Source organism: Trichoderma gamsii (assembly GCF_001481775.2).
Source record: "Trichoderma gamsii strain T6085 chromosome Unknown Scaffold_34.2, whole genome shotgun sequence".
NCBI classification, from domain to species: domain Eukaryota; kingdom Fungi; phylum Ascomycota; class Sordariomycetes; order Hypocreales; family Hypocreaceae; genus Trichoderma; species Trichoderma gamsii.
Genome location: NW_020171371.1, coordinates 310591 through 334913, shown reverse-complemented (window position 1 = coordinate 334913; position 24323 = coordinate 310591). Strand labels below are relative to the sequence as shown.

The 24323-nt window shown below is 49.8% G+C and overlaps 6 protein-coding genes across 6 annotated transcripts; 1 reads left to right on the top strand and 5 right to left on the bottom strand.

Moving 5' to 3' along the window:
- Nucleotides 1-423: 423 nt before the first annotated feature.
- On the top strand, nucleotides 424-4024 carry TGAM01_v208346 (hypothetical protein; the record flags this gene model as incomplete). The annotated part of the gene is made up of 4 exons (XM_024550308.1): nucleotides 424-887; nucleotides 999-1369; nucleotides 1575-2439; nucleotides 2494-4024. 4 exons carry the CDS (start codon nucleotides 424-426, stop codon nucleotides 4022-4024), a joined length of 3231 nt encoding a protein of 1076 aa, XP_024404965.1.
- Nucleotides 4025-5076: 1052 nt separating this feature from the next.
- Nucleotides 5077-8549, bottom strand: TGAM01_v208345 (hypothetical protein; the record flags this gene model as incomplete). The annotated part of the gene is made up of 2 exons (XM_018810402.2): nucleotides 5077-5397; nucleotides 5457-8549. The coding sequence occupies 2 exons, from the start codon at nucleotides 8547-8549 to the stop codon at nucleotides 5077-5079; spliced, it is 3414 nt and encodes a 1137-aa protein (XP_018656386.2).
- Nucleotides 8550-9212: 663 nt separating this feature from the next.
- On the bottom strand, nucleotides 9213-11470 carry TGAM01_v208344 (hypothetical protein; the record flags this gene model as incomplete). The annotated part of the gene is made up of 5 exons (XM_018810403.1): nucleotides 9213-10286; nucleotides 10402-10971; nucleotides 11033-11158; nucleotides 11294-11309; nucleotides 11436-11470. 5 exons carry the CDS (start codon nucleotides 11468-11470, stop codon nucleotides 9213-9215), a joined length of 1821 nt encoding a protein of 606 aa, XP_018656387.1.
- A 1538-nt stretch (nucleotides 11471-13008) lies between these two features.
- On the bottom strand, nucleotides 13009-14005 carry TGAM01_v208343 (hypothetical protein; the record flags this gene model as incomplete). Its single annotated transcript, XM_018810404.1, has 2 exons — nucleotides 13009-13686; nucleotides 13745-14005. The coding sequence occupies 2 exons, from the start codon at nucleotides 14003-14005 to the stop codon at nucleotides 13009-13011; spliced, it is 939 nt and encodes a 312-aa protein (XP_018656388.1).
- Nucleotides 14006-15134: 1129 nt separating this feature from the next.
- On the bottom strand, nucleotides 15135-17962 carry TGAM01_v208342 (hypothetical protein; the record flags this gene model as incomplete). Its single annotated transcript, XM_024550307.1, has 4 exons — nucleotides 15135-15222; nucleotides 15282-16144; nucleotides 16237-16418; nucleotides 16540-17962. The coding sequence occupies 4 exons, from the start codon at nucleotides 17960-17962 to the stop codon at nucleotides 15135-15137; spliced, it is 2556 nt and encodes an 851-aa protein (XP_024404964.1).
- Nucleotides 17963-19394: 1432 nt separating this feature from the next.
- Nucleotides 19395-21831, bottom strand: TGAM01_v208341 (VTC domain-containing protein; the record flags this gene model as incomplete). The annotated part of the gene is made up of 3 exons (XM_018810406.1): nucleotides 19395-19463; nucleotides 19521-21100; nucleotides 21168-21831. 3 exons carry the CDS (start codon nucleotides 21829-21831, stop codon nucleotides 19395-19397), a joined length of 2313 nt encoding a protein of 770 aa, XP_018656390.1.
- Between the last annotated feature and the right edge of the window lie 2492 nt (nucleotides 21832-24323).

Sequence of the window (24323 nt, the reverse complement as noted above, 5' to 3'; positions counted from 1 at the left end):
TTATTAAGTTATAGCTAGGGTGTTGGATATCTTCTCTCTATTTTTATATGTCTCAAACAGCTTCGTTTGCAAGCTCCATCCTGTTTCGTTTGTTCATAGAGTAGATACATTTACTTACGCATGTTACTGCTGCAAGGCACTCTCAATTTGGCGGCGAGCTCGCAGCCTGATTCTTATTGGCGTTCAATCTGGTGAGCCAATTTCTCTTGCATGAATAGCCTCAATCCCCCGCAGTTAGGCGGAAGCCCTACTCTTCTTTTTCCCGGTATTACTCAGACTGGAATATCCGGCGCGTTTCCAGCGATGGATAGCATCAAGTTCAACCCAGCCTTTCTCTTTCACTTGAATTGAATTGAATTTCTTGCCTCTTTTCGAAATATATTTCCTTACACATCGAGTAACAACTTCTACATCAATTGAGAGATGTCTGACTCTGAGACATCCACCACTCCTGCCCTCCCGCGTAATGAATACACAATCGGATGGGTGTGCGCTCTCTCAACAGAATTGACAGCGGCAACGGCCATGCTAGACTCAGAGCATGAGCTGCCCAGCAATCCACCCGGGGATAAAAACGTCTATACGCTTGGTTCCATTGGAAAGCACAATATTGTTGTTGCTTGCCTGCCAAAAGGCAAGCAGGGGACTACATCCGCAGCGGTTGTAGCGACTCAAATGCTCGAGTCGTTTTCATCAATCAGATTCGGGTTGATGATTGGCGTTGGAGGCGGCATCCCTACCAAAGATCACGATATTCGACTGGGAGATGTTGTCGTCAGCACACCAACAAGCATGTTTCCTGGTGTTGTTCAATTGGATCTGGGCAAAGCAATAGAGGGCGGCGGCTTCGAGCGGATCGGATCGCTGAATAACCCTCCAAATATCTTGTTAGCAGCACTGCAACGCTTGGAGACACGACACGAAATGAAAGGCTCCAAAATAGAAAGATATGTTGAGCAGATGACAAGAAAATGGAAAAAATTAAAACAGAAATACAGCCGGCTTGATTCAATGGAGGACATCCTCTTCGCATCAGACGACATCACGAAAACTGTTGAACGAAAGCCAAGAGATGATGTAAAGGTTCACTACGGACTTATTGCCTCTGGAAACAAGGTTATCAAAGATGCCATTCTACGAGATAGGATAAATGGCAATCTCAATCATCATGCTCTATGTGTGGAGATGGAAGCAGCAGGACTGATGGATAATTTCCCTTGCCTTGTTATTCGAGGCATATGCGATTATGCAGACTCTTATAAGAACGACGACTGGCAAGGATATGCGGCAGCTACGGCCGCTGCGTTTGCAAAGGAACTTCTCTCAATAATTCCTGCATCTGATGTAGAGCAGATGGAAGGTATCAAAAGTAAGGAGCTTCATTCCTCCAACTATTGTTCCATCAGCATCAACCCCTATGAGAAGACCCAACCTCTGGGAATCGAGGATAAGCAATCACATGATGGATGGCCAGTCGGCAGCTTTGAGGAGAGCCGGGAATGAGAACCAGTGTTGCTAGCTTAAGCCCTATTGAATCATGTTCAAAATATCAATACTAACAAATAATTTTTTAGTTATTGCCAGTAAAATCAGTGAAATATCCGAAGGCGTGAAAAAAATCCATCAGGGTCAGGAGCGCCATGCTCGAAACGAAATCCTTGAATGGCTCACGCCGGTTAATTATGACGCACAGCATCATGAGCATCTCAGTAAAAGACGTCCAGATTCAGGGAAATGGCTTTTGGAGCATCCGAATTTCCAGCAGCTTTTAAACGGAGATGAGAAAACTCTGCTGTGCCAGGGAAACCCAGGAGCAGGGAAAACAATCCTTACATCTGCTGTTATCGACCATCTTCAACACTGGCAGTCCTCTCGCGATACCCCGAAAATTAAAGTGAGCTTGGCTTTCATATATTTTGACTTCATCAGGAAAGAAAGCCAGAGAACTATCGATGTCCTGGCTAGTCTTGTCAAACAGCTGGTTAGAGCCAAGCCATGTCTGCCCACCGCCGTCGAAGACCTCCAAAAGAAATACAAGTCCATACCGGCTTCTTCGCGTTCAGACAAGGATATCAAGAAGTTTTCCGAGGCCCTCAAACATTTGATAAGCGACAGATCCACAAAAACTTTCATTGTCATCGACGCACTAGATGAAAGCCAAGATAGCAACAACTTTTTGGAAAATATATTCACAGTCCTAAAGGATACAGAAGCAAAACTCTTCGCTACAACTCGACCAACCGGGGGTGTTAAGGAACAATTCAAGAGCGGACTCTTCCTTGACATTTCTGCATCCACTGAAGATGTAAAAGATTATATTCATGGCCGCCTGCCAGAGTTCACAGTCTTGAGTGATGAAAATGACGACATTCGCGAAGAGCTCAAAGTCTGCCTTAAAAGAGAGATTGTAACACAAATCAGTAGTGCGATTGATGGCATGTAAGTTGGCTGGTGCTACTAGATATCACTTCTGTCGGTCACTGACATTCCTAGCTTTCTTCTTGCGAAATTTCACGTTGATTCACTCCTGACGAAAACAACTCTCGACCAGATCAGAAAAACGCTCCAAGACCTCCCCAGGGGTCCAGAGGCATATAAACAAGCATACGAGAAAACCATCATCCGAATTCGCGGCCAGCCGAGTGAGCATCAGCAGCTAGCAAAACGTACTCTCCAGTGGCTCGCTTGTGCTGCGAGAGAAATCACAGCTTTGGAACTCCGTCACGCTTTGGCAATCAGAGATGATAGCAGCTCGTTACCAAGTGAAGAAGTTCTTGAAAGTACCAATTTCGTGGTCAAGGTTTGCATGGGGCTAGTATTAGTCGAGGGGGAAAGCCGCGTCATTCGACTGCTTCATCACACAGCCCTCGAATACTTACAAGAAAACATGGTCTGTCTATGGAGCCTGGAAGACTCAGAGACTGTAGAGACTCGTCTTCTGCCTCCAAAATCTTCCAAATGTGCTATGCAAGAAGTACACCAAGGCATCGCCAAAGTATGCATCAAATATCTTTCATTCGAAGTCATCCGGTCTTCATTGACACCAGACAATTACTACACACTTGAGAGCCTAGATGTATATCCATTTCTTGAGTATACGATATACCATTGGGCTCGCCATTGGCGCGAAGGCTTCAATGAGATGAGTCTTCCTGTTAGCATGGTGGAAACTATCACAATCTTTCTAGGCAACGAAATGGTGGTCACTCTAATAGATGAATTCGATGACCACGAATTTTATGCAACTCAGTCCGCAGAGGAAATGACGATTCTGCAGTTCGTTGCTTTTTTTGGGCTGACCAGTATGATCGACGCCTGCCTAAACGATGGCCACGATATTCATGCTACGACGAGGGCTGGGGAGAATGCTCTATGGTTTGCACTAGTGCGTAAACATGAAGATACATCCAAGGCCCTACTGCGAAGAGGAGCAAAAGAAGCTTTCATTGTTACCGACGAGGAACTGTGGTCTTCACTAGGTTTTGCGATCTACAACGGGATGGGGGTAGCCGCAGACCTGTTACGAGATGACAACTTTGGCGCTATAATCAATCCCGAGGCAAAAGTCTGCACTCATCACGAGGATTGGGTTTGCTCTTGCTATTTCATGTTTCCATTACTGGTGGCCGCTCAGGTTGGGGACTTGAAAATGACAAAGATGCTCCTCCAACGCGGAGCCAAGCCTCACGCTGGAAACAACTCTTCAATAAACGGTCCAGTGGAGGCTGAAGCGCTCATCATGGCTGTAGAAGGTGGGTACGAAGATGTCGTAGAATGTCTACTGCAAGCTGATGGCAGTGCCGTCAACGCAGTGGATAAGTGTTTCAGAATGCCACTCTACTGGGCCATTAACGTGAGCAGATGGTCTACAGCAAACGTACTGCTCCGCTTTGGTGGAAAACTGTATGGAGCTGGCACAGACTCAGACCCAGGGTTGCCAGCTAATGTTTCACTGATCAATGGACAGCCTAGCTCGATCAGATTTTGGGGCCTAGACAGCATGCCCGTAGACATCAGTAAGTGACGGCTGCTCTTTCTAAAATATATCAGACTGACTCGAGTTCACGATGATTAGCTCACGATTCGTATGGCGCGTTTCAGCATACCATTTTCATCAAAAGATTTATAGATTTCTACAGCAAATCGCCAAGCACGGTGTTCGTTCCTTGTGTATGTATCGATCTAAACCAAAAAAAATGCTCCATATAGTACACGAAACTTACCTCCTTCAAGGCCTCAGCCAGGGTTCTCGAGAAGGGCTTTGCGTGGAACAGGCATGCCGCAGCAAAATTGAAGAATATACCCACCGGGATTTTGAGACTTTTTGATCGTGAGTATAAAAAAGATGAAAAAGACCTAGAATTTGCAGGAGAAGTCAAAAGAGAGCATTTATGGGAAGACATGGAGCAGGTACGTGGAAGTCTGCAATTTACAGCTTGTTTGCCAAGAGATGCTTCATTAATACGCGATCTGCATGTAGCTTGTGTTTTACCTCGACATGCTCTCTCTACGAGTTGCTATGGGCATAAGTAGACACCATGTCTGGAGGGGAAAATATGTCCCGTTTCAGGTGAGTATCAAATAGTACTTAGAAAAGAACCAGGATGCACAATTAAATATTCTAAAATCTTATTTATCGTCTAATAATGAATTCTTTAGTCACCAACTACATCAATAATCAACAAGATCTATCAATGCTAGCAGCCTAGGCTAGCACCGCCTATTACAACAGCAGTAGCAGCAGTAGTACTTAATAACCTACATGCATATTACATATAGACGCTATAGCTAAAGACCTAGATAATAGAATTGGGGTGCTGGATAATTTTTCCCTAAAAGTAGTGGTAATCCATACTAACAACTCAAAGAGTCCATCTTCAATTACTTTAAGTACCTAGCGTGAATAGATCCAGACTGTTTATTCCCATTAATAACCCATCGACCCCTCCTTACATCCATCTCATGCCCACAGCTCACTTCAAGTCCGCCCAATCATAAGTGTATCAAACAAAAGTCATCATCAGTCTCTTCTTTCTCTCGTTTATGCTGCTCCATCTATCTTTTCCCTCCCGTATTTTACTCCGCAGATGCCCTCGCCAAAGCCTCATGCAGATGCGGCGGGAACCTGTACCGCAGCTGACTCGTGTACGTCGTCAAATCCAAAATCATCTGCTTCAGCTGCTCCACCATCATCTTCCTGGTACCCTCGTTGCCGCTGAACTGGCCATTGACCAGCTGCTCTCTCTGCCTGACGCAGCTGATGATGGTCCACATAATCAGATTAGGCACGTTAATCGAGACTGGCTGCGAGAGGCTGGAGAATTTGGAAGCGTAGGCACGGATTGTGCTGGCATCACCGCCGGCCTCGAGAGGGAGGATGTCCAAGCCACGGATTTTCTGGTGAGAAACATGTTAGCATTAGGAAATATTTGTAAGACCATAGATCTAAAACTTACATCAAGACATTGAGCCCACTGGCTAGCCTCCACCAAGCTCTTTATGCCACTCATCTCAAGCAAAACGCGGCAAGCAACCTTGTTCTGGTCCTGGATGTTGCGGTAAAACATTGCGTCGCGCTCATACATGGTCATCATCGTCTTGGCTAGCTCAACAGGGTCATCGATGGCCGCTAAGCTAAGGCTGCCGCCTTGCTCTGGCTCCTGATTGTTGCCGCCCCTAGGCTTAACGGGCATCAGACGCATTGGGTCCTCTCCAATTTCCAGGGAGATGGCCTCGCTAAGAGCACGGCTGACAATGGCCACAACTGCGTCATACTCGCCCGCAAGGTGATAGAGCAATACTGAGTCAGTAATTCGGCCATTCTCATCGGCAAAGCTGGCGGCTTGCAGAGTGACGGTATTGACAAAGTCGTCCTGGCCATCGAGGCCAATCAACGGACCACGGCCCTCAATAACACCCAGAATGCGCCGGCCGTCAGGTCGAATATCTCCAATGAGCTTGCTGAACTCGCGTGTCTCCAGCACCAGTTCTCGTAATGCCTCGTGGCAAAGGCTGCTATGGCGCTCTCCAGCTTCTCCACCAAGATCCGCGTTCAGGCAGATCAGTGTGAGGTAGTCAACCGCAGACACAGCATCGGCAGCTCGGAAATCTCGAGTATAGTAGCCGATCATGGGGCCAAAGTTGATTTGTGGAAGACCCTTGATGCTGTGTGTGCGCAAGTCATTGGAGGCAGATATCGGGTCACTAGGGCGAAGCAGGCCGTAAAACCCAAGAGCCAAACCAAAGTGAACTGCGTCGACATAGGAAAATGGGTAGAGATAAGAAACAGCGTCCTCAAACATGCCAGATAGAATCTGCAGATAAAAGTACATGCCACAGCTGCCGTTGTTATCGTCAGAGGCAGTCTTGGGGAAGTGCTTCTGGCCAATCTCCTTGATACTATTCTGAAGATCTGCCAGTCCGTACGATTCCCCAGCCATCTCCAGCGCCTTGTCACCTTCTCTAGCCAAGTTGAACTGCAGCCAAATCCAGTCGTTAATATCGGTGCTAAGACCATCCAGATTTCGGTTATTCAGCTCAATCCGACCAATGACCTTGTAACAGGCCATACGGAAGGGGTCGATTGTGTTCTCTGGGGCGTTTCGGGATCGCTGAATGTATTCGTTTGTACAACGGTCGAGAAGCTTCCTGTTAGTGATTCTGCGATCTTCACTGGCGGCATAGTTGTTGAGGTACGTTGAAAACGTGCGATCGATGCCTCGGAAGTGGTTGCTATTGTCGTTGACATACTTGGCAGCATCATTTACATGACCAGATCGGATCAGATAGAAAACAATGGCCCAAACGTATTCGCCATGGATTTGCTGAAGCTCAGTGTTGTCCGGAACCAAGTCCTTTCTAGCTGATCGCAAGCGGATGTATGCCTTAATCTTACTAGTGATATCAGGCAGACCACCCAGCTTGGCCTCGTGAGGATGCTTAGCAATGAGAGACTCCACCTCACGAAGGAACTGCTTCTCGAGGAAAGCATTGGCGCCGCTCAAGATGCGCTTCCTCATTTCAACTGAAAGCTGAGAGTTGGGGTTTTCATCCAGATACATCTCAGCGAACTGGCGCTCCTTGGCAGTGTGACCGTTGAGTGACGTCTCGGCATCGGCATCTTCGCCAACAATCTCAATCATGGCGCGGTATGCCTCCACAATGTGAGGTGCATGAGGCTCATGGGACTTTTGCTCAATCTCTGCCAGTTCGGCCAAGATGGGGTAAGGCCGGCCAACCAAACGTGAGGCGTTGAGGCTGCGAACCTTTTCAGCCAGCTTCGACTGTCGCTCACGGAGGGCCTGGTCTTCATTTCTCGATTTGCTGACGCCATCTGTAGCTCGTTCGACATCGGAGAATTCAGACTGATGAGCGCCAATTCTTGATCGCGCTCCGATAACCGATCGCTGGAAAGTCGAGGTACCAAATGTGCTGCTACGAGCATCGCGTGGAGTGCTCCCTTGGGTCTTTCCGCGTCGAGACTTTCCAAATCCGCCTTGAGATTCGCGACCAGCCGTAACTGAGGTCTCTCTAGGCTTGATGCCGAAGTGTTGGTAAATACGCTTTCGCTGCGCATCCCATTCCATAGCCACATTATCTTCCAAAAAGTTGTCGAAATCGCGTAATGATCGCTCCAAGCCATCTTGAATCATGCTGAGGGTCGTTTTCGTTTGCAGGTTCGACAAGTAGGTCTCGACGTCGACATCAGCTGGAGGATAGCCATGTGTTGGTCGTTCGGTTCGTGCACCCTGAATATCGAGCAGACCGAGGTCCTTAGCCGCAGTGCTAGGATCCACGCCCGAGGCGGCAAGAAGATAGTGAGCCTTTCCATCAGCTCTTTCGGTCTGTTTTGACTGCAGTTTTCTCAGCCGATGGCGCAAGTCGCCCAAGCCCAGCTCCAGGCTAGGGAGATCTTCCATGTTTGCATTAACGACGCCGGCCTTTTGGGTCTTCGCAAAGAGGCTGTCGAAGTAGGCGCCCGCGGGCTGGGCTGCCGCGCTCGTCGTGTTGTTATTCTGGGCAGTCAGCGCCTGGCCGCCCAAAAATCCGCCTGTCAAAGGCAAGGCCGTGCTCTGCTGAGCCGGTGCAGCTGTTGTAGCCCCAAACAGAGAAGGCTTCGCGGCTGTAGTGCCACCACCAAGCCCGGTCAGTGTTGAGCCGCCGAACAGCGAAGGCTTTGGCTGCTGCGCGACCGCATTTTGGGTGTTTCCAAATAGGCCGCCACCGGATGTGAGAGTCTGCTGGTTCTGGGTCGTCGCCGCCTGTCCAAATAGGCCGCCCGTGGTGGCCTGTGGTGTCGCTGTCGTGGCTGCTCCGAACAGACCTCCTCCAGTCTGTGGTGTCGCTGTTGTTGCTGCTCCGAAAAGACCCCCAGGCTTTTGTTGCTGTTGCTGTTGTCCGCCTCCAAACATGCCGCCACCGCCGCCGCCGCCGCCAAACAATCCACCTCCTCCACCTGTCGTTGTGGTGTTGCTCTGGGCCTGTTGTTGTTGCTGCGCGGGCTGGCCAAACAGCGATGAGCCAGTCGTCTGTCCGCCGAAAAGAGACATCGCGACGGTCTATCGAAGGAATATCAACTAGGCAGTTAATGGAAAAATTAAGCAGAAAAAAAGAGCCACGGGGACTAGAAGGAATGGGAAAAGAGAGGCACCGCGCGCAGGCAATGGAAAGGCAGAGGTGCTCTCGCGTTTGAAAGTTTCAAGGTGGGCAGACGCGCAGCTAGCTTCCCGCAGGTTTAGAATTTTGGCACCTGAATTGGCGAGGCTGAGGACCTGGCTAGGCAACAGATAGCTCGGGCCAATCAGAAGCGCAGATGACTGACGCGGCTGAAGGACGGCCACCAATCAGCGATCGAATTTACTCTTACAACTGCCTCAACCAATTGATAAATGTTATTCCATTACTTTCCCAAATTAGATTATTTATCGCTATTCATGTTAATGTCTTCAGAATATACCGCGACAGGGCATCTAGACCGATTGGAGCGCGCGTTGAATATCACTAGGAGGCAAGATTGTCTATGGGTCAAAATCTCGCTGTCTTTGTTTCCTTTCTATCGAAAAGTAAATGCATAATTTCATTACATTACAAAGCCCAAAATCGCTTCCTTTCAAAGGACAATTCTAAAATCGCTTCCTTTCAAAGGACAATTCTATTCCAAAATATCTCTTCATCCTCTATCCGTTCGTCACGCTTGCTTCATGGGTCATCATTTACTCGTCAAACAAGGCGCCCCACTTCGCGACAGCGCCGTCAATCTTCTTTCTGTACTGTTGCTGTGTGTTGCACATGTCGAGGAAAACCTCGTACTTTGCGTCCAGCAGAAGCTTCTCGCCAGCGTCAGTGCCGGGCTGAACCAATCGGCCGGGCTTGCTCATCCGGTCCATGATGTTCCACAGCGTCTCGGGCTCTGAGCCGTCGTGGACGTTATGGCTGGCTGCCTTTGCTCCCAGCATGGCAGCTCCGTGAACGACTGCCGCGTTGACGTACTTGGGAATCAACACTGGCATGTTGCATGCTGTGGCCAGGAGATTCATCAGAATTGGATTCTGGCACTGTGAGCCAGACATGAAGATGGAAGAAATCTCATGACCGGCCTTGTTCATTTCCTCAACGATCTGGCGAGTCTGCATGGCAATGAACTCCATGGTGGCGTAGTACCATAGTGCCATGTTGTCGGTGCTCTTGTCGCTGTCGAGACCGATCATGGTGCCTTTCATGTTGGCATCCGCAATTGGCGAGCGGTTACCCCACAGATCACCGTAAAAGAAATAGTGGCGCGCAAGGTAAGAGACGGCCGGAGCATTTTGCTTCTCCGCCATGTATTCGAGGTGGGCGTTGAGGAAGTCGTAAATATGCTTGTCTTCGGCCTTGGCCAGAGCCATGGTCTCGTTGTACGCCGGGTGGACGTCCAGCATATGCCGTAGCAGCTCTCCTGTTGCTGACTGGCCACCCTCAGCCATCCAGAATTCTGGAATCAGCACATCTCGATAAGGACCCCAGACACCAGGGACAAAGACTGGATTTCTAGACATGGCCAAGTGGCATGTTGAGGTGCCTGCGACGGCAGCCAAGCGAGTAAAGGCCTGGCTAACGTCGTTTTTGGGAACATCAGTCCTGAGCTCGTCTTCAGTCAGCTGGACCTTGGCACCAACTGTGCCGATCCAGCCTGCATAGGCATCAATGACACCGCTTCCGACAGCAATGCCCTCTGGCAAGCCGAGCTGAGAGGCGGCTAGACGGCTGAGTGTGCCTACGCATTCGCCAGCACTGGCAAACTTTCCGCTCTATAATGAATGATGGGATGGTTAGCTAGAGTGTTCAAAATTGAATGGAGATTGCTGCATGCAAAGGGTGATATGCAGCAGGAAAGAATTTAGACGCAAAAGAAAATAGGCTCACCACCCCGTCGACGCCTCCCATGAGCTTGAAGTCATCCTGGACCAAGTCACCGAGGCCAATTTCGTGGTAAAAATCTTCTTGCCAGCCTTTAACACTGCCATCCACGCCCACAGGGACGAAGCCCTGCTTGCAGACTGTGCTGCAGAAGCTGCGCGTTTCATTGCCCGTAGCCAGGTGAGTTAAAGCGTCTGCCAGGTCGTAAAACTTGCAGCGAGCGAACAGCTCGGGAGGCATATTGTTCTTGAGCCACAGAACCTTGGGAATTTCCATTTCAATGCTCATCTTGCCTCCAACATATTTGAGGAGCTTGTGGTTGGTGGCATTAATCTTTTCTGTCTCCTCGACCGGACGGTGGTCCAGCCAGAGAATGACGTTGCGGTCGTTGCCATCGTTGGAGAAGTCGGGGCCGGTAACGGGAATAGGCTCGTCGGTGTCGTTGGAGAAGACGGACAGAGAGCAGGTGGCGTCGAAGCCAATGCCCTTGATCTGGTTGGGGTTGACGAGAGACTCTTGCACAACTCGGCGCACGCATTCGCAGATGCAGCGCCAGATGTCTGTTGTGGATTGTTCCTGGGGAAGACGTTAGACTTGAGCGGCATGTAAGCAGGGCTTAACAATCGGGAATGCGCACGTAGTAGCCGTTCTCGGGCTGCCACAGCTTGATGTTCTCTGCGGCCAAAGCCTTGATGTCACCGGTCTCGTCGATGATGCAAGCGCGGGCGGAGCCTGTGCCGACATCAATGCCGATGTAGTGGTCCTGCAATTGATTTGAAATTAGTCTTGGAACATCCTATATCGTCTGTTTTGTGGTGAAGGCTTTCGTCTCTGCCAATTCTGTAATATGATGTGCCGCAAAGGTGTTGGACTGGCGCATTGGAGTTGGGCTAGCTACCTGGATATGTTGAGGCCTATCCATTGTGTAAGAAAAGCAATTAGCAAAATAACTTGCAATCCAGAATTGGAGAAAATTCGACGGAGGGTGCGGAAGAGTTTAAATAACACGAAGGGAAATACAAAGAAAGACAGAGACTCACTCCATGGCCTTGATGGGCTTATTGTACGCGTACATGACGATGTCCGGTTTCGTTGCTTTCTTGTTCCCGAGCAAGCCCTCTGGGCCCTTTCCCCGCTGATTATGGTGGCTCGATGGATTCGAATCTGGAAGCAGCCACGGAAGCAGCCACGAACTAAGTCAGGCTGGTGGTGGTGAGACAAAAGAGTATTAGCAGAAGCAAGATGGTGGTTGTATCGAGGGGTTCGGACGCAAGAGGAGGGCCGGAATATAGACAAAGAGGCGCAACGACGGCCCCTCCACCGCCTTGACGGGCAAAAGACGAAAGACCTAGGGGCGTGCGGCAGCGTCCATTGGCCCCTAGAACTCGCCAGATTGGAGAGACACCCCCCAATTGAAGTTCTCGAGGTCCTTTCGAGCCAATTGGAGCCGATCAGTCGGTTCGCTGCGCATGTCGGTGGTCGCGGAACGACGATAAGTCGCTGGATTGGGGCTATCAGATGGAGAGACCCAGCGCAGGCTCCAGCATTTCAGCATTGCGGGGGGCGTCTCTGTAGCTGCCCGCTATTGCAGCGCAAGGCCACTAAAACTTACCCCATTGCCCCGCTACCAAGACCCTGTTTTGCCCCTCAGATCCAGGGCTTGAGCGCTACAGACTTGGATAGATGTGTGCTAACACAGCAATCGATCAACGAGCAGAGACATTGCCGATCACCTTGCCACTTGAGTCGCGGATGAATCTCTTGCACAAGTTTGGTTTACAAGAATAAAAAAAGAAAAGGGTAAAAACTGGTCCTGGCATCATCAATGATCTCATTGTGGAAACTCACGATCATCTGCCGAAACCGAACTCTACCGAAGAAAAGAAAGGGTCTGATCCAAAGAAACAGAAAACATTTCGAAGCAAGCACCCACTTTTGGAAAAAAACTTCTTGCCGTCAGCAGGTCCTTCACGATAGTTTCTTTTTTGCAGTTTTTTCTCCTAACTTGCTGCCTAGAGATGATCCTCTATTCTCCTCACTCGCGTCCTCCGCTTTTCTGGGGCCGCAACCTATCAAGTGCCGGTTTTCAGCCCGTTGTGGCGTTTAAGAGAAACTGATACTGAGAAGAATCAAGTTGTCGTCGCGTAATTTTAATTTCATTAATCTTGGACCAGATTATTCCCGTGTGAAGCCATCCCACGCCGGAGCCAAACCTACGAGCTCCGATTGCGGTGGCACAGCGGGATAGCGTTTCTAGAACGCTGGCGGAACAGACGAGAATCAACCGACGGTTTTTGTCCATGGCGTATAGTACATGTAGGCTAAACGTTCGACCTCTTATTCTTGTGAAACAGACTGAGACTGAGGGCAAAAGAACACGATCTGTCTGGCTTTAGTTTCATCGTATGATACGCCATTCTTCGTAGTAATGATGGCGATGCTGTTCAAACACTTGCAGTTTCAATCTCTCAAACCTTCTTGACAATATACCCAAATCCTCTTCATCATATGATGGCGATGCTTCACAAACATCTACACGGCCAACCTCTCAGACATTCTTTGTTCTCACCTCTGCATAGTATACCCCTTGTTGATTGACAACGATAACGACGCTCAAACAGCATCAGCCGCACTCACCGAGCCCCCATCCACCGCACTCCCCCTCCTCATCGCGGCATCCCTCTTCAGCCTCGTCTCACTCGCCGCGCTGCCACTCCTCGTCCTGCTCCTCACAATCGCCAGTCCCTCCGTGCCCATCTCTTCCACCGCCAGCGCCTCCTCATTCGCCGTCTCCGGATCGCCCGCGTCCTGGCCCGGGTTCGCAATCTGATACTCCAGCCCCTTGAGCAGCGAGTACACCGCAAACGACAGCAGCGCGCCCAGGCACGGCCCCAGCCAGTATATCCAGTGGTACCCGCGGAACCGTCCCGTCACCACCGCGGGGCCGAAGCTCCGCGCCGGGTTGATGCCCGTGCCCGTGAAATTGGTGCCGGCCAGGTGCGCGATGAAGACGCTGACGCCGATGCCCACCGGCGCGAGGAACGTGGCGCGGTGCTTCTCCACGGCGAGGAAGTACACCGTCAGCACAAGCTGTGCCGTGAGGAACATTTCGATGAAGAGGCCCTGCGCCGTGTTGGTGCCGCTGCCGAGGCTGTTTGTCACGTCGAGGTGGCCAGGGAGCAGGGCCGAGACGGCGGCGGCGGCGGCGATGCCCGCGACGATTTGGGTTGGGACGATGATGAGTGCGCGGAAAGGCTTGACGGCTCCGACGAGGACGAGTCCCAGCGTGACCTATTTTATTTCATATTAGCATACATGTCGACAAAAATCTTGGTTAGGGAATTCTTACCGCAGGGTTAAACATCCCCCCCGTAACGCGGTAAAACACCCACACATTCACCGCCAGCGCCGTCCCAAACGACGACGCAATGTACAGCAACGTGGCCGGGTCCAGCTTCTGGCCATCAGTAGCTGGGTTGTTGTCGAGAGCTACCTGCGCTCCCATAAAGGACAGCAGCAGGAACATGAATGTGCCGCAGAACTCGCCCACGAAGATGACGAGGGCCTTTTCATACCGCCTGGAGAGGGCATGGGCGCGATTTGCGGCCATTGTGAAGAAGTCCGCATGCAATTACTTGTGATTGTTTGAGTGATGTGATATGATATGCTTCATAAGGTGTAATGACTAGACGCTGTTTCTTTCTCAAGTTCTTCTAATTAAACAATCGTCCAACACCATAGACACAACCCTCGAGAACATCTCATTTATATATACTTCAGTTGTACATCCCCCAACATCCCTTTACACACACCAAGAAAAAAACAACGGTCTTGTCTCACAAAAGCTGCAAGCAGCAAATCACACGACTCCCACAACGCAACACAACACAACATCACAACAACTTACCACGAAACCTTTTCCCAAAACAAGAAAGCCCTCTGTTGTTGTTCGCCTCCCTCTCTTCTGTGCGTCTGTCTCATGTAACACCTGTTTTCTAAAGTGACACTTGCATGTACAACGCATGTCTCACGAAAAACGCCGGCAAAGAGACTGTCACTTGTGCTCACATTTACAGCATCGAAACTTGCGAATCTAGAACTCATCTCACCATCGCAGCAAAGCGGTAAACTAAAAGTCAAGGTTCAATAATCCATGATTTCACTTTGTCTCAGACAAAACGAACATCTCTCCTTTCAGCAGTGAATCTCTCTGCGTGGGGCGCGGTCTGTGTGCGAGCGGCCTCTGCAAGATGACGTGGTGGGCTTGTACGCGGCCGCGAGTTCAACCAACACTCGTTATCACCAGCAAAATGATATTGGACGGATATCAACGGCATTGGTGATGGTAACAATTTTAATTTATGTCTGTTACCTGACTTATATTGCGCCAAGACCGCAATGATGTTGTTTTGTGATATCAACTTCCTTGGTCAATGTTCCTATACATGGCATAATGGCATATTGTAACTGATGACGCTTCAAAGTGAATATCAAAGCTCAGGAGCCAGCTCCATCCTCAAGTTATGACTGTGCCAAATCTTTTCCTTACCACTCCTCCGACGGTATAGCTACAAAGTCAACCTCAACTTTTCCCTCCTACTCATATAGATAGCAAGCTGTGCTCAAGCGCATCCACCAACCACTTGCGGTCACATTGCTCTTCTCCAAATCGACACCCTGTGAATCGAGCAGGGAAACAAACGCAAGCTAGTTCATATCATCCGTAAATTCGTAATTCATTATTCGTTAATAACGTGTGGATGGTCTTCGACCAGTATCACAACCGTCAGTGTCGCCGCATATGCTTCTCTGATAGCACACGCCATGCTTCAAAATCAAGTTAGTTTCAGTATCCAAGAATAAAAGCAATGTATCGTGAGACATACCATGTGTTGTGGACATCCGCCACTATTGCACTGAGCCCCCAATGAGCGCACCAAGCCCTTGCCAGCACCTCATTGTCTCGAACTCCCACTGCATCTACCACAAGCACCTTCTCGTCGTCGACGTCCCTATCGACAATGGCTTTCGCCACGTCCGCCGCCGGTGGAGGGCTCGAAGCTGTGCTACTAGGCCCAGAAACTTGACCATCGCCGTACAAGCCGCCCCAATTGCGCACTTTTACAATCTCGTCTGCCTTGATGAGCTGATACTCGTAGTCGTAAAAAAGGGGGTGTGGGCCTTCCGCGCAGGGCCACGCCGAGACAAAGCTCACGTCGTACATTAATCTCAGCGGCCAGGAAACACCATCAATGGCGAATTGAACCTGAGCATCAAAGAGCCGAGGGCCTACGGCATTGCCTTCGTGTGCTGCCGTAGAGACGGCTTTGAAGCTCAATAGCTCCATCCGCACCGCGTCGACCATGTACCTCGTGCTATCAAGCGTAGGTAGTTTGTACTCGCGCACAGGATATGTATCTGCCCGTGGCCCTAATGCATCGGACCTTGTGCTCATGCTCTCTACGTCCTCTCGGGCCATTTTTTGCTTCGGCTGCCGGGCTCGGATACGAGCAATCTGAGACCTGCCAAGGTCTACCGTAGGCCTACCAGGGCCAACCCAGCCTGCCACCGAATGGCATGTCGGTGCCAGCACTTTACCCACAATGCAGCTCGCCGACCAGTACGTATGACTATTACGATACTGGAAGCCACATTGTGGGTGCATATGTGACAGCAAAGCAAGCTCATTTGTGGCCGGATCCGGGTCTAGATCTATGAGTGAGTTCATAATGAGGAACGAGAATGTCGGCTATCACATCATCCAATTAGCAAGATATTCCCTCTGAGCTCTGATTCCTCTTGGCTACGTGCCCTTGGGCTGCTGCACCGGAGTTTACTTACGCCAGGAAGTACAAGGCCGCTAAAGTAGGCAAACGCATCCGAGCTTATGGAATCCAGAGCGAAATCTTCGTCCTTCTGTCTCAGGCATTCCATTGTTTCCCTCAGGTTAGGCCACTTCATAATTTGGGCAAACTTTTTGAGCTGCTTCACTTGGCGCTTCTTCAGCTTATACCGCAGTTTTACTAGACGTCATGCGATTAGCTTTTGTGCTTCCCGCGCTCTTGTGCACCCTAACTCGGCTTCCTATCTTGTTTCTTGTTCCACCATCGAAAGGGCTACCAGGAAACAAAATATGCCACTTACCTTGTGCAGGCGAATCGCCATACTCTTCAACTCGAACATTCTCCCGCCACCGTCTTGCGAGCGCCAGGTTCCATTTGATTGTAGGAGGCATTTGCTGTAACAGCTTCTCCTTGGCCCAGTCGTCGTGATGCCGCGAGTGAATACGAAGCTCTAATTCTAGGCTGAGGAGCAGCTGATGAAAGAATTTGTGGTACTGCTCTCGATGTTCCTCGTTTATGCCGTTGAAAATGAAACGAGTCACAACCTGATTCTTTGGCTCTGTGTAATCGATCCAGTCTGGGCGTGACAGGGCCATAATTAGGTCGGCAATCTGTTTATCCAGCGTCTTGTGTGGACTCAGTATCTTGTCAGGATCCCGCAAGAAGCGCTTGTACAAAGATCGATACAAGAGGCCCAAGTCATCATCTTCCAGCCCCAGCTGCTGTAAGTCTTGCAGTCGCGCAAAGATGTGCTCCAACGTCACCGCCCGCGGTAGGACACCCGAGTCTCGCAGCGCAATCTTGGACGGGATGTTGCTTGCTGCTGCTGCCCACTGGTTGAGCGTCACAGTGCCGCCTATGCGACCATAGAAGAAGGCATAGCTTGGCTGCTCAATCGTCTCCCAGGGGTACGATACGTGCCCGTGCGCCTGTATCTTCATTGTCATGAGATGCGACATGGCATCATGCGGCTTTGCAACGTCCGTGCCCCCTCTTCGACTCTTGGAGCTCGTCACGTACAGCGCATAATGCTGGTCCGATGTGTAGGGGATTGATTTCTTGCGCCCTTTGTAGGTTGGCGCGCCGCGCGCAATGAGCTCGAGGGCGTCCTGGTGTGACAGCTCTTCGCGGTCTGATGTGGTGGCGGGAGGCCATCGCGCTGCTTCGCCTCCATTGGTCGCCTGCGCCGCAGGGGTTTCGCGATTCTTGTAGCCGGCAGTAGTATTGGTAATGTTGTTGCTATTGCTGTGGCTGTTGTAGTCGAGGTCACCGCCGCTTCCCCGTCTCTTGCCAAAGCTCGATTGAAGCCGTCCAGACAGCGATTCGTCCGGCCGCCGCCTCGTGGCCGATGTTCTGGGCGAGCGCCCATGGATGTCATGGATGTCACTACCATCGCCCCCTCCATCAATGGTGCGGCGCCTGCGTGGGTGAAGCCCCAGCTCACGGCGCGACACAACAAGACTATTGCTGCCCTCGCTCATCCTGCGCTGCTGCCTCACCTGCTGCCCGTCGTGATCCTGCTGTTCCCGTAGCTGCGGCGGCGGCTGGAATTCGCGGTTCTCGCTGTAGTCTTCCCACTCCGGGTCGGCCTCTTCTCGCGCTTCTCCGCGCAGCAGCAGATCCTGATATTTGCGCACCACCCTAGACCCTCTCTTCATCAAGCTCTCCCCGCGTAGCAGCCCTCCCCAAAACTTGGATTTTTCTTTCCTTTGCTCCATGGCCATCGCTTCTCCTCACGGAAAACCCACTCGTCTACTTTCACTATACGCTTTCTCCAAAAGCGCCCTTGGGCAAGAGACGGTAGCTTTAAAAAAAAAATTCTCACGAAAAGTCGGTCAATCTCCCCAGGTTGGCGCGAATGCTGTGGTGCATGGCTAGCCAGCTTTCTTCCTTTTTCTATTCAGCTTTTCGTCGGTAGCGAAAGCATCTTAGTTGACTGCGTTTGATGCGTGAGAGGTTCTTCCAGAGGCGTAATCCTAATATTTGTAGTCACAGTCGAATATCACTAGACAGCCGAGCGATGAGGGAGAAAAAAATAGAGGGCGGTGGTCAAAAGCAATTGAAAGTCGCAAAAGGGAAGGGCGAGAAAAGCGAGGTGTTGAGGCAGGACGGACGTACAACATGCCACAATAGGTAGCCGCCCGCGCCTACCGGTGACCAGCATCTGGCACCCACGGCAAACGAATGGCGAGGCTTTTGCTTTTACACAGTGTTTCTTAATTTGCAACCGGTTGAATGACTTTAAACAGACAAAAGAACAAAGCCAAGTACCATTGTCAAATTCGACAACAGCTATTGTCTCTCTGTACATCTTTGCAGCAATCTCCATCCTTTGTCTTACTGCGATTGTTCCCTCCAGTCTGCACCAATACAATTCCCCACATACCATGCCCATCACAATACGCTATTCTCCCTGTTCTCTGCAAAATTTGAAATCACAACGAGCAATATTCTAGACTTGCAAAAGAACGCGAAGCTAATGAGTAGAGCCATGATGGAATGGCGATGGAAGTTTGTGACTGTGATTGTGACTGTGATCCATATCAGACAGCGGTCCTCCGCATAGCCTTTTCGGTACCAAATGCAACTGCATGCTGCATGCCGCACACTGCATATAAGCGCTGCATATGACAGAAATATGGAGTTTTGCTACGCTGAATGGGAAAATGACAAGAACAAAGAAAGACATGGGACGGGGTTAGTGCAGCATGGGTTGCGGAATGAGACCAGGTGACCATCCACCCTGGCCATTCTTTGAGATGCGAGTCCCAATCACCGCTACCGCTACCGAGGTCGGCACGCTGTTGGCTAATTGAATCACAACTACTGTTGAATCAATTGCTTGTGTCAAATATAGATAAAATAGCTATACTAAAACATCGCATCATGTCCACCTTGTACAATAAAGTATTAAATTAAATTAAACCACAGCTCACTCCTTGGCTATCGACATCGCTGAGAAACACTTACACCTTTGCCTACAGCATTGGTGATGTAAAAAGTTACAAGCAGAGGTAGGCATGCATCGACTATGACAATTTGTCCAAACGTCTTCAACACGGCCCTTTGAACTTCTCCAGCCTCGCTGCTATTATACACGGCATGTATACACGTACATACAGGTAGTATAGTATACATACGTATGTTCTTCTAAATCTACTCGTCCGTAATGGGCATTGGCATGTCCGAGTCGACATTCTTCATCTTGGAAAATGCTTTCTGGTACTGCGTACAATGTCAGCCGCATGCTCATTCGTTAAATTCAGACCATCGCCTTCTTACCTGAAGAACAAGATTGACAATCAGCGCAATCATCATGGCCACGCTGATGATAATCGGCCCAATCATGTTATCAAAATCCTTGCCGCTCCTTTCCACAATCATGCTCCTGCGAACCTGCTGGATGCTGTAGCCCCAGATGCCCGCAAACGCCGCAATGCCAATGTACGCAATGCCGATCCACTGCGCAATCGCATTGTCACCGGCCGCCGAATACAGCGCCAGAGCCAGTGTGCCCTGTAAGATGGCAATGGACTGCCACTTGAGAAAAGTTCGCTCATTGGCCAGCCACACCTTGGGTTCAACCTTAAGCTCCCCGGTGTTCTTGATCCATTGTGTCGGCTCGACGACGCCTTCAGGGAGACGAGCCTTCTGAGCGCGCTTAGCTCTGGCGTATTTGGAGAGAGACAATCCAGGGAGAACTGCCGATAGGGTGCCGTATCCTCTCTGTTGTGCTTGCGAAGAACTGCCCTCGCCCTCTTCGTCCTGTGCTCCATCTCTCCCTTGGGGCCTCTGTCTCAGAGAGCGAGACAAGTACGCCGTGGCATCCGCTGCCATGCGCTCCGCCAAATACGATTTTCCAACAGGCGAGCTTTGTGCCGCCTTGTATGAGCTTGGAACTGTTCCGATGAGGCTTCCTACGGCCATGACATCGTCAGCACGCTGAGCTCGGCGCTGCTCTTCCTCTTCAAAAGCCTTCTGGGGATCCTTGCGAATATCGATCTCAAGGTCACCAAGCCAGAAGGGCAAGTTGTTGACGTAGTCGTCAAACAGAGAGGCAACTCCGTGAACGAATTTAGAGAAGCGAGGGGATGGGTGCACTAGGTGGGAGCCCATCAGATCCTCAATCCAGGTTGGTCGCTTGCGGCTGCCGTCCTCCTTTAATTTGATTTCTAGCACAGCGTAGGGAAATTTAGATACTTCGCTCTGGTTGATGTTCGGAAACGGGTACTTCATGTTGCTGTTGTCGATATCAGTGCGGTGCCATTCATTAGGGTCACGGCAAGGCCTGCTCTTGTCCAGAGTGTCTTCGCGGATGAAGGCCAAATCGGTATCGATCGAGATGCGGACCCGGTCATCAGCGGGCTTCTGGAAAGCAGTGCGGACGTAGTTAGCTCTCAACACTGGCGCCAGCTTTCTCTTCTGCTGGAACTCCTGGACTCTAGCAACGGTCGACCTGAAAGCCTCAATTTGTTCTTGGCTCTCGCCCTGCCTCTCCATCTTTTGTACTGTTTTGTCGGCTGTGTACTCCCCATCTAGGAATTGCTTGATGTACTTGGGCTTGATCGTGAACTTGTGCTCCTCACTCTTGCCGGTAGCATCGGCTGACTTTTGTTCCACAAAAATCTCCGGCTTGGAGCTCAGTTGACCGTACCATCGCAAACGCAGAGAAGCCACTTCCGACTGTTGCTCAATCTTCTCCGAGTACACTTCAAATTTGGGGTTGTCAAAGTATAGGGAGGTAATGGAAGGCGAATCGGAAGCATCGAGTTCTTTAGCAGACTGCTCGCTGTAAACCAGGGCGGGAAGACGACGGAGAATCAGGGTCTTGACTTCGAGTAAGTTGTCGGGGTGTACCCAAACTGCCAATCTGCATGTTAGTAGGCCAAAAAGGGAATTATATAAAACAAAGTCCGAGATGTCACTCACACTTATGGGCGGTGTACCGCTCGCCATTGTGCGTTTCTGCTAAAGCGTCCAGGTCGAGCGGAACCTGGTCGCCCTCCTCTAGTTGCTGTCGAATGGCAAAGTACATGACGGACAGCTTGTTTAGGAGAGGCGAGTAGCCCTGTTCCGAGTTGAAGGGCCGCTGGGCCAGGCTGAGCTGCATCATCGGCCTAACCTTGTAGCGGTCGCCCCTCTTGCGGTCATGCTTCTTGACAATCTTGAGGAAGCTCGTGTAGTTGATGTTGCTGTACTTCTTCAGGGCCTTGACCTCATTTGTGATCTCGTCAAGCTCGGCTTCGATCTCCCGAAGCTTTGAGGCGGTTGCTTCGCGGTCGGTATCCGGTTTGCTGCCGCTGCCTTCGGCCTCGGCGTTGGACTCGGCAGGCGGCGCGAACTCCTTGAGCTTCTCAAACGCAGTTTCAACCCTCTGTTTTAGGTCATCGAAGCGCTCCTGTTGGAATTGGGCGACTTTCTCGAGCTGCACGTTGAAAATCTCGTCACAGAAGCGGCTCTCGTCCTCCTCGGTCCACACAGTCTCGTCGTCTCGCTTATCCTCTCGCAAGAGGCTTTTGAGCTTGCCATAGTCGACGTATTTGTCCTTCCATGGCGGGTATATCGACTCGCGCAGCGTCTTTCCGAAACGCATCTCGCAGCTTTATCTCTTGATGCCCTTTGTCGTCGGTAATCCTTAAAGGGGGGAAGACAATCGTCAACCCGTGTCCTCGACGATCGTGTCGGCCAAGGTTGAAGCTTCTGCCGGAAGCTGCAGCGGTGAATCGCGAATTGAGCTGGGAGCAGCAGAAGGGCTGATGCAAGTAAACCAAGAGAAAGGAACCAGACAAGGTCGAAGCGGAGGTGCAGCAAAAAGAAAGCAACAAAGTTTTTGTCCCGACTGATTCGGAGTAGGCCAAAATTTGTTTTCCAATTGAAGCAAGGCAAATACGGAGTACAGCTTTGCCCACAACACGCTTCTAGGCCTTGCCGGCTCGGCTGCTGAAGCTCTGCCCATTATCCACTAAGTTCGCTATACTCATCTCGTCCATGCCACTAGCCTCGCTATCCGGCGCGCCGAAGCAGGAAAAAAAAAGAAACCCCCCACTTGGAGCTGGCTGCCGCTGCGGTTCCACGAGCAAATGCGGCTAACTTGTACCGGCATTCAGTGGGCTTCCGCTAGGTGCAGGCCTTCTGCAGGGCTCTGGAGCCTATCACCTCCCGCTAACCAGCACGTGTTGGCTCAATGTTGATGCTACTGCAAGCAGCTGCTGGACCCAGATGCCAGGATACAAGCAAAATGACGCAGGGCCGCCCCGCAAGCAAAGTTTCAATTGAACCGATTGGGCATCAGGAATAGGAAAATGAGATGAAAGAAGCTTGAACAAGAGAAAGAAAAAATTCAGAAACGAGCTGAAGACTAGATCTATGTTTCAAATTGCAAAGGCACATACTCGCAGGCAGATAGTCGAGGCTGTTTTACGATGCATGGTGAGGCTTGATAACGTGTATGAACCTATTAGAATAGAAACACGACCACAATCTCATGCAGGACCCCTGTGGTATCAATCAACCTTGAAATCAATTGTCAACTGAGGGCGTCTGACTCGAGTAAATGTACTTTCGGGATACGCCGTTGGACGGATCAACCTTCATCATCACATGAGGATTATTTCAGGAAAAATAATAGAAGTCTAGGATTCTTGTATGCGTAGCGTGGAGAGGCAATTAGACAGCGGTGCGAGAGAGAAAAAAAATACTCTACATCCTTTACTGCTAAAATGGAATGTCAATTGCCTTTCTGCAGCGGCACTATGGAGAGCTGGAAAAGCACATGTACTCCAAGCTCCTAAATGCACGTAAAAGTGTAACTTTCTTAGCAGTTTTCCCAATATATTTACTCAACGCCTTCTATCATTCTGTCTCACAGAATCTCCCTCTGAAAATCTATCCAGGTAGGTACATTTAGTGTAGATCTTTCATACTAAGCCATGCTCGAGGAAAATATTCCAAAGAGAACAAGAGCTCAAGCCACAGTATTCATACCACGATAGCGAAATGTATGTTGGATATGTCTATTACTCTCTTGCTCTCCTTCAGCGCCCTTAGCTAGCAATTCAGTTCTCCATTGCCATTATAAATGCAGGAATCTAGCGAAGAGTCTGTATTAGAAACCACTTGCAGACTCTTAGAACCCAATTGCGAAGGAAGAGACCCAAAACTCACTAAGATCAATAAATGTTCTAGCAGCTTGTTGCTGCGCGTTACGACATTGGCATACAAATATCGTGTCATCCTGAAGAACGCAGCTTTTGCAGCTTGATCCAAATCGGCCGCTGATGCTTATAAGTATATCCCTAAAGATACTTAAGATATTGTTCATGACTTACTTGGCATAGCACTACAAAGGATTAGTATCAAAGCATTTTCAAAAAGCTATTGAGATAAGACATCTCACTTTCAACATCCCATTAACATTGCCGAGGCAATTATAAAGATCGACGGTGGAGGTTCGAACCTGAGAACCTTCACCATCTAAACAATCTGCTTGGAGAGTATATGGTTCAATAAGAGTGATATTGTCGCACAAATCCGCAAAATTCTGTCCAAGCACATGAGTACTCATGGGAAGGATGTATGCCAAGCATGTTGAAGAGAATTTCATAATGTCAAATCGCACTTGTTCGTAATAACTTGCTTGTGTCGTGTTAGTGGATTGTCTATTAAATGCATGCCAAAGTCGAGGGCGAAGTCACCATTATATATAAGCTAAGTGGTCTCCTGCTGTGTATCATACATTTAATTAAGCATGTACTATTTCGGATGACATCCAAGCGCTTGTGGGAGATCGTGTCTGTGCTTTGTCTCAAACAATCCAATTACGAACAACGACTTATCCGGCATAAAGGCCTCGTGAGACGTGGCCCTGATATCAATAGTATTCCAAATTAGTATCCTTGTGTAATTTGTTAACATAAAGTAAATTATGAACGCGGAATGGCATGAAGCTATTTTGCTCCCTGCCTTGTTTTAGCACACTGCATGCCACACCCTAATGCAAGCTTCGCTCAACAAGTGAGATTAAAGGGACGTTGCTCCTGTGTGACATTCTCAGCTGCTCTTCAAAGCATATACAAAAGATTTACA